General features: G+C 37.3%; 1 protein-coding gene across 1 annotated transcript; it reads right to left on the bottom strand.

Annotated features, from left to right (window-relative positions):
• Nucleotides 1-327: 327 nt before the first annotated feature.
• On the bottom strand, nucleotides 328-2,882 carry LOC140987582 (transcription factor MYC2-like). Its single transcript, XM_073456148.1, has one exon. The coding sequence runs from the start codon at nucleotides 2,647-2,649 to the stop codon at nucleotides 694-696; it is 1,956 nt and encodes a 651-aa protein (XP_073312249.1). The 5' UTR covers nucleotides 2,650-2,882; the 3' UTR covers nucleotides 328-693.
• Between the last annotated feature and the right edge of the window lie 6,929 nt (nucleotides 2,883-9,811).

The following is a 9,811-nucleotide window of genomic DNA, read 5'->3' as shown; positions in this document are numbered from 1 at the left end:
CTTAATCAATGCAGATGATGTAGTTGAGTAGACGGGAGACGATGACCAGTGAGCAAGCTCGGACTAGCAGCAGTGCAAATCTGAGGATTGAGTTTTATTATGCACATTTTTAAAACTATTTACTCTACTTTTATGTATTGATTTTGATGACTAGTATACTGAACTTTTATATTATGTTAGACTTTTCAAATTATGATAGTTGTGGTATTTCTAATGTTGGTATTTCTAATGTTGAGTTATAAATATTAATTTTATTTTAGTATGAGTAATCAAAGAAGCAACCACACACACATATATATGAAAACAAACACCTCCAATGGCCAAATCTATCATCAAAGAAGCAACAACACACATTTATATTACATTAAAGTCATATAATCACACATAGACAGCCCCTACATTTGTCGGACTTCATAGCTATGTACATTGAGGCTACACCCTAACCATGACACCATTAGAAGAACTACATGTAAGAAATTAACTCAAACTAAGCTCCATCATCGCCTAAGAACTGCTTACACATAGTTCCTAAATATACAAGAAGTACCATACACTCAAAATTTAATTCCCGAGCAAGAGCTTAACTCTAGCCCCGTATATCAAGAAACGAGCCTTTTTTCATGGGAGGAGGGGAATCGATGAGGTGGTTAATTGCAAACTGATCCAAGAACGAGCTTTTCTCAGTCAGAAACTCTACCGAGTTTCGGAAATTTTTGATGTCAAAGCAGCCCTAAGTTGATCTTGAGAAAAAAAATAACCCTCCATCTTCACTGTTGCCTGTTGGATCATCAAATCGTTCACCACCGATACGCTGGCATGATGAACATCTAGATTCAGCTCTTTAAGAGCAACCATCAATCTTGCTGCAGGATGATTTTTTTTACTACATTGGACTCGTATCATCACATCCCAACCGATGATCTTAACGTCAATGTCCATATCAATGGCCGTGATCCCACCACTGCTTGACTTCTTTTGATCGTTGCTCATTGGAGATGTAACCGATCCTTTGGCAACCAATTCCTTCTTCATCGATTCGAGTTGAGACCTCAAATCATCTTTATCCGATTCAACATTTTGAAGCTTCACCTTCAAATCATTAATATATGAAATGGCGTCACCGAGAAGTGAAGCCTTGTCCATTTTCGACACATTTGGTACGACAGCTCGAAGAGCATAGAACCTTTGATTCAACTTTTCCCTCCTCTGCCTTTCCGCCTCAACATGATTCAAAGGCTCTTCTCTACCATTTGCTGGTTTTCTCCCTCGCTTTCTTGGTCGTTTTTCGGGGTCAACGACCCTACTACTCTCCGCCTCCTTCACCACCGATACCTCAAGATCTGAATGATCCGACTCGAGCCCACCATTAGCATCGGTTTTCACCATACTTGAAGTTTGCAAAATCGCACCCGAAGTGAATGATAGCATGCCCTCTTCATGACTACCCCTCGGAACCGGAGACCTCTTCTTGTTTTTAGAAGTACTATTGTTATTGTTCTCTTCCTGAGCACCAAACAAATTCACATTTCCACCACAAATACTCCTTGTAGAACTCTCACCAAAACTAAGAATCTCCCCATTCCTGACATTGCTCGTCCCGTTGGGCCCGAATTTTGAAAATTTCAAATCTTTTGCAAGAAATCCCTGATTTTGCTGCTGTGGGTTCTCAGTTACAGTACTGGAACTTGGATTTTCATTACCAAACACAATTTGATTGCTAGTAATACTAGAAGGAATTGAACTCACTTGAACATTAGTATTGTTGTTATTGAATGAATCTTTTGTATCCACAGCAGAAGAAGAAGGCTCGGTCAACCATAAGGCTGAAGGATCGTTCTCAGCCAAGGCCCAAGAGCCCGATCCTGAGCCCGAACCCATTTCCATTCCATTGAAGTTGAACAAGAATCTGACCTTGTTCATGAGATCCGAGCTCTGGAAAATGGGTTCAGTGGAGCCAAGCTCCACGACTCCATTTGGAGATGGTATGCACACCAGAGTTTGAAGTCCGAAACCCTGTGCCTGTTGGGCCCGCTCACAGTGGGACGCCAAAAGCCTCTCAGTTCCAGTCACCCACACCGGGCTAGAGCTGTACATAGCCTGACCCGGAAGCCCAAACCCGTTGGCAAAGGATTGAGTCATAGAAATCAGGAAAAACCACTCAGTATCAGTAACCTCTTCATCCACGGCGTCATCGGGCGAAGCCTGAGAGCCCGAAATCAAAGAATTCAACTCCTTTATTACCTTCTTCCTGTGCTCCTGCTCCGCGGGGGAAGACAGAGTATTCCTCTTGACCTTGTTCTCCTCCCCTTTGTAGTATCCATCTCCCCAACCCAGAACAGATGGACCGCCATATTCAATAACGGAAGACTGCCAGAAAATGGCGTAGGTCCAGCTCTCTCGGGCCCCCTCAATCAGGGCCAGCAGACGCTGCTGCAGCGTTTCTTGGTTGAAAATCTTGGCGGAGGAGGTGGGCTTGGAGTGGTCGGTGGACGGCGGAGGAGGGTTTGGCGTGGCGGCGTAAAAGGGTTGTTGCGAAGGCCAAAAACAAGACAGATCGGAGGAGGACATGAAAGCATCCATTATCGAAGCCTCCCCGTCACCCGCCGCCGCTAGCGTAGAAGTATTACTGGTAGCTGTCCAAGGATTCATGGTGGCTGAAATGAAAAGAGTGTCCGCAAGAGATATCAATCAATCACTCACTCCCTCCATAAATGCAATCAATGAGCAGAAAATAAGAGCTTTTTTCGAATGGGGGCGGAGGAGACGATAAAGAAAAGAGCGGAGAGAGGAAGAAAATGGTGGAATTTGAGGGGCGTTTGATGTGAATTTGAGGGGAGTTTAAGGGATTCCAGTGTGGAGTCCACAGATAGAAAGGGAAAGCGAGTGGCAGCTGCCGATTCAATCGCCACCACTCAATATCTATTTTGGTTCACCATGTCATACAATATTACAAAACATATTTTATCTCCATTTAATTACAACATTTCATATACAAACATTATTTAACATATCCGCAAAGACGCGTGTCAAAATAAGCTAGTATATATAATATTTACAAATTATTTGTTTTTGTATATATATGTAAGTAAATATCTTATTAGACGGTATCACATATTTTTATTCGTGAGACTAGTTAATTATGTTTATATTTACAATGAAAATTAACATTGTTATCATTAAAAGTAATAATTTTTTTACGAGTTATTCAAATATAATATGTCTCATAAAAGACAAAAATTTGTGTGAAACGATCGTATTTTGTGAGACGGATCTCTTATTTGGGTCATCCATGAAAAAATATTACTTTTTATTATGAATATCGGTAAGATTGACTCGTCTCATAAATAAATATTCGTGAAACCGTCTCACAATAGACCTATCCCTCATAAAATCGATTCATTAGACAATCTCAAATTTTTTTTTTAATTGTAGTATAGTCTATATGATATTATAATATACGAAGGACAGAGGGACAGAGCGATTACTTTTGAAAGTAATGTTATAATATGTGAGACATTAAAAATACCCTTATAATATAGTAAAAATATTTTATTTTTATTTAATTTTTAAAAAAATTATAAAAATATATTTTACGTAAATGTATAGTTTATCTTAGCTACCAGCTCATGTTATGAAAAATTATTATAAAAACTATTTTTAAAATTTTTATTTTAATATAATATATGATCATTTAAATATTGCTAGTTTGTAGTATAGAATGTAAAATATCTATTCAGTTCCTTTTAAACTAAATTTTGGGTTTGAAATTCTGTGAATGAGGAAAGTAGGTAATCAAAAATCTTCTCCGGATTAGGTTCGATCAGGTTCGGTTTTGGGTTTGGATATTTTCTTAGTCGAATAATTGTAATTATTATGTCATTATGATTGTCAAGTGTTATAAATTATAATAATGTAGTTAACCATTGAGATATATTTAGTTAAAAGGTATTTGAAAACTAGGTATAATAAATAAAATTAATTAGTTGTTTTATTTATTTAAATATTTTATTGGACGATTAAAATTATTTGATATTTAAAAATTTTATGATCAAATAAAGTATGTGGTTCTGGTTAAAATTTTTTTTTTTGTTTAAAAGAGTTTTTAGCCTTTTGAGTAAGAAAATTACTGATTGATTAGGTTAGAAGTCACGTGAAATCCATTTTCATTTATTGTCGGTGGCAAATTCTTGACTTTTTTTCCTAATTAAAAATAAAGAAGAAAAAAATCAATTCCATTTGATTATTTAAATCATATATGGTTTTATAATGCGTTTTTTTTGAGTGTTTGACAATCATTTGATTACTTCTTTTGTTGAACCGCGACGTGAGACAATACTTTTTATTTTAGATGTGGTTGAGCGACCATGAAGTTACAAGATGTTTCGATAATTTGGGATCTAACAAATGATGGGAACCCGATGACTGAAATAGATGTTTTATATACAGTTGACAACATATATGTCTTGACTTGTTGGGATTTACGCCACCATCATCGCATTTTAAAAGTGGTCATTTGTCTATGACTGCACTACACGATCAATGCATTTGTCACGCCCCGAAACCGAGACATTAGTGATATCCAATATTTTTAATCAATTAATTTGAAAACAATAAGTTTTGTAGCAAATAACCAAAACCATAAATCCAGTGTCTTTACATATAAAAATGCAAATAATGCAGAAGTTTTTTCTTACAAAAGAAAGCACAAAAATGCGGAAACATGAATAACTAGTAATCTTGGACTCAAGGACTTGGTCTTCTTGTCTCTGTAGTTCTTCACCAGCCGCATTCTCCCATAGACAGGCTCCTTCCGGGGCCTTTTTCTTTACAGGATTTCTCGATGCACCATTATTCGAATCATAACTTATCATTTGGGACGAAGCAAAAAGATCAAACAGAGCCTTGCACGGCACTTGGTCGAGCTAACCGTTGTTCAATGGGTGATTCGAAACTCACTTGAACTTGGACGAATCTTCACCGAACACAAACCGTATTTCGAACAAGCCTTGGACGGCACTTGGTCGAGCTTTTGGACAACAATTTTTTGAGCCTTTGGACAACACCTTAAGTCGGTTTAGTAGCACTTGGACATGCCTAGATATTGAATGCAATAGCCGCGACTTGCCTTCTTTTTCTTCCTTGATATGGCCGAAACTTGGAGTGGGTTTGAAGAATTTTTTTGGTACATTTCTTCAGCATATATGGTGATATTTATAGGTTGAAAATGGCTGCTGAACTCCCCTCCATTCAACCGAAAATGTGGCATTCCAAGTGCCAAAGATTGATGGTCCAAGTAGCCTTCAAGTGGTCAAATTTTATCCACAACCAAAGGTCACCTTGGTTTGGTGTACTCAAGGGCCATTCTTTACATCTTAATTATATCCAACTTCTAGTTCCTCCCATGTCTAAATTTTTGGCTCCTTTAGGACATGACTCAATGAGCTTCCTTGAGCTAAAATCTTGAGTTCATGAGCTAGGGGTTTCTTCCTCTGGGTGATGACGCTTCGATTATTGTGGTTTCTCAATACATAGATTTCTTTTAAGCTAATCACTCGAGCTTTTAAAGATGAAAGTTTAATTCTATAGTCGAGTTTCAAAAATTAATAATTTTGAGCTTAAACATCGAGTTTTATTTTTACGTGATTTGCTTCGAAAATCCTGGTCCTCACATCATTTCTACCCTTATTGATGATAATAGTTCGGAAGTAGATGTCATGAAATATACTCGCTGTGTAGTGTTGATGATTATTGGAGGAATATTTTTCCCGGATTATGAAAGAGGGTCGGCTAGACTCATGTTTTTGTAACAATTGCATGATATTGACCGTGTGAAATCTTATTTTTGGGGAAGTGCAATTTTAGCATTCCTACACTACGAACTGTGCAATGCAACACGTATAGAAAATCTACAATAGCTGAACCTTTATATATCATGCAGGTATAAATATTTTATTTTCATTATTTAATACAACATATGTATTTTTAAATGTTGTTGTTGTTATTATTATTATTATTATTATTATTATTATTATTATTATTATTATTATTATTGGATATGAGCATAGAGCATGATTGCGTCTCCAAATCAACCCAATGATATTTTCCCAGATGCTCCATATGGTGAACAATAATATTTTAATTTTTTGTCCAAATATAATCTATAATTATTTTTAAAATTTTCAATATGTAATCATATTTGTTAAATTATAGGTGGAAAAATGTGTTTAGTTACACACATTCATCGACTCATGCTATAAGAATTAAGAGTCTTTCTTGACCGTATGAACAATAATGATGTATTTTTGGATCATTTAAATTATGTAATAATTATATGAATTTTAAAATTTAAATTTTTTTTTTGTAGTTTAACTAGAACATTTATAAGAAAAATTACATTTATTGATTCATACGATAACAAAATATGGCGATGTGTTTGTCCTCTCATTTGCTTTGAAATTGTGGAGATACATCGCCCAATCAGGTGACGAGATAGTTTAAAATATGACAATATATTCCAGTGTCTGCTCTCGACAACGATGAACTTCATAATATCTCGAGAATCGATCATCACAATACAGATTGGAAAAGAATATCAAAATGCAACTCTTATATAGAATAGAAAGTTGAGATATATTTTCAAAGAAGAACGACACGGGAGATCGAGGCAAACTGATGATGACTACTTTCAATGATATGAGCGAATATCTGTCTACCTTTTATCTCCTACAATGCATGGGGTTGGTTTTCAACCATATTCATATCATAATGTTGCCGAACAACATATTGTCCAACAAAATTTCAGTACACCTTCTCCTTGTTCGCATCATTCATCATTATGTTGGGGGAGTAACTTGGTTAGACCATCAAGTGGATTTACCACTATTGCACTAAAATTTGATAATTAAAATTTATATATTTTTGAATTATATAAAATATTGATTTAATTTTTAAAAATTCAAATACAAGACTTTTTTTTTATATACAAGGGCATGAAAATTATGTTTCGGGACATCATAATGTCATTCAAGTGTTGAAGGATCAAGGAAAAGCTTTCAGGCCAAAACAAGTGTGCCCGAGCGGCGCCTGGACGAGACAGGCATGCCCTAGTGGGCCGTTCTTCCCGCTTCAAAGTACAAGCGCGCAACACGCCCTTTAGCAAGAGCAGTGCACCCCAGCGGGCAGAATCTAGCACGCAGGCACGCAACACCCTTGAGCGAGAGCAGTGCGCCCTAGCGGGCTTTTCCGCCCGCCCCAGCATATAGGTGCGCACCAGCACCCAAAAACACCAGAATTTTAATATTCGTTATAATTAATTTTTAATCAACATCAATACAAAATACATATTTATTGATAAGAATTTAAATTTTAAAAACATTTACATATGTATAGTTCGTTGTTGACTTTCTCTAACTACTGGCCTATCCATCTCATTTCGTAATCGAGTTGTTATGTCCTTACCAACTCTTCTTCTTTCATGTCTAACCAGGTTGTGGTGCAACTCAAACGTGGGTGGATCCCAATATCGTTCATCTGTAAGAGGTTGAAATCTTCCCTCATACGTTGCTAGGTACTCGACATGTTGTACCACGACTGCACAAGTGTTGTGGGATCTAACAAGTACCATTTAGCGGTGCAAATTTCATGGAACATGGGATGTCAAAAATCGTCTATTTACTACATGAACAATCGCTGGTTGATAATTTCACAACCTGCATATGTTGGCCATTACTTGGCCTTTCTCTAGTCATGAACGAAGCAGTTTTATCTCGTACATCATATTTGACAACACGATGTTCACTAGATTTTTTCGCCCATTCCTCAATACTTTCCGAGATGCATATTCTGACCATAGCTGATTTTTCTGAATCATACGACTACCTCTTGTCACACGTTCAATGAAGTACTGTACGCACATCAAAAAGGTCAAGTGTACTATTGCAGATATAGGAACTATACGAGCTCCTTTTAACACACTGCTTATACACTTAGACATATTGGTTGTCTCCCCAACGATACTGCATTTCTCTAGCGCAATTCCATCCAAATATCTATGCGGCAAAATTTTTTTGTACTTGATTGCCTCCATTGTTGCTTCAAACTTACAAATTTGATATAGTGTGTCTGCCTCCCATCATAAATCTTTCAAATGCACATATTTGAATTTAGAATTAAAATTTGAGAAGACATGTTTCAAACAAAAAAGATGCAAACCATGAGGAGGTCGAAAATAGGATAGATTCTCAGCTGCTTGCACAATTCCCTTATGTCTGTCAGAAATTAGGCACACACCATTTGAACTACAAGCAATATGTTGACGAAGATTCTCCAAGAACCATTTCCAAGATTCGGGCGTTTCTTCATCCACAATGGCGAATGCTAGCGGTAGAATCTGATTGTTTGCATCCAGAGTGATAACGATCAACATCTTATGCTTGTATTTTGTATGCCCAGAACATCGCTTCGATGTTTGATCTGATATGCTTCTACTCCACTATTATTCCCTGATTATATTTGGAAATGACACACATATATTTTGGAAGTAGTTGCACTGAGCTCTCCCATGTACCATAAGAAATTTCCACTGCGTGTTTCAAACTTCATCATGCTTTCATATACAAGATTTGATATCCATATTTACCTTTTACATTTTCCATGATATACTTAATCTCATACGAAGGATAATATCATACAACTCCCAATAGCGTTTGTGCATGCCACCATATCACTATTCAAGTTGTGATGATCTATACCAACATTGGTAGATAAACAAGTGTGAGGCCCGCCATATTTTGTTATTTTTCAATAACCTGTTTTCGACTTGAAAGAAGCTCGAAGACCCCATCGACATATGATCGTAGAAGAATCATTTTTGCACCTTAAATTCCACAAAATGCGTGTGCTATCAATGTAGAGTGTGTTGGAACGAATGCTAATAACAGTAGTGTAGAAACGAACTCGTAAAGATAAAGCAGTAACCGAAACAAGTGTGTTATTAACATTATGATTATTGTGCAAAGGAAAACAAAACCAAACCGAGGCTTGTAGTGTGTACAGTTTCCTTAAAACAGATTCGCTCTCTCTGATATGTGATTCGAGGTTTCAGCGGACGTCTGTTTCCCAGTATACAACGGGCAGACCAGCAGTGATATCGCACAAATCACTATGCTAGCGAACTAAACAGTACCTGAAATTTATCAGTGGACGGAGTAGGAGCAGAAGCGCAGCAGAAGTGCATCAAAACAAGCAGAAGCAAAACGCAGAGTAGTGGGAGAATGGATTTCGGTGTGTGTTTCTTGGCTATGCACATCCCCTATTTATACATGTCAATATCACCCATACGAAAAGCCAACACGAAAGGCCAAAGATTGCCTTAAAGATGGTAGATGAAGCACAAAGAGTTGGAGCAAACGAAGCACCAAAAGCCAATCCATGCGAAAGGTCTAAAGGGCATGTGAAAGGTCTCAACCGAAAAAAAAAAACAAAAGATGGCATAGACTGCTAGGCGATTTTTTCCTTGATCGGTCCGGCATTCGACGCACTCAGGTCGCGTTCGTACGCTTGCACACAANATCCGGCATTCGACGCACTCAGGTCGCGTTCGTACGCTTGCACACAAGTCAAGTCTTTTCTAGTTCAAATAGGGCCCATGATTTGGGCCCCCTCTGCGCCGGCGTGCGCGAGAGATAACCTCTTGACTAATCATTGTTACACCTCCATAAAGTGTAATACAATATAAACTTAACTATATCACTTTATTTTTCCGATGTGTGACAAACCCACCTTTCCACATTTCCATTCACTCACATGAAAA

Source organism: Primulina huaijiensis, chromosome 11 (assembly GCF_012295235.1).
Source record: "Primulina huaijiensis isolate GDHJ02 chromosome 11, ASM1229523v2, whole genome shotgun sequence".
NCBI lineage: Eukaryota > Viridiplantae > Streptophyta > Magnoliopsida > Lamiales > Gesneriaceae > Primulina > Primulina huaijiensis.
Note: the sequence above shows the minus strand (reverse complement) of the source record. Positions and strands in the feature narration are given on the sequence as shown.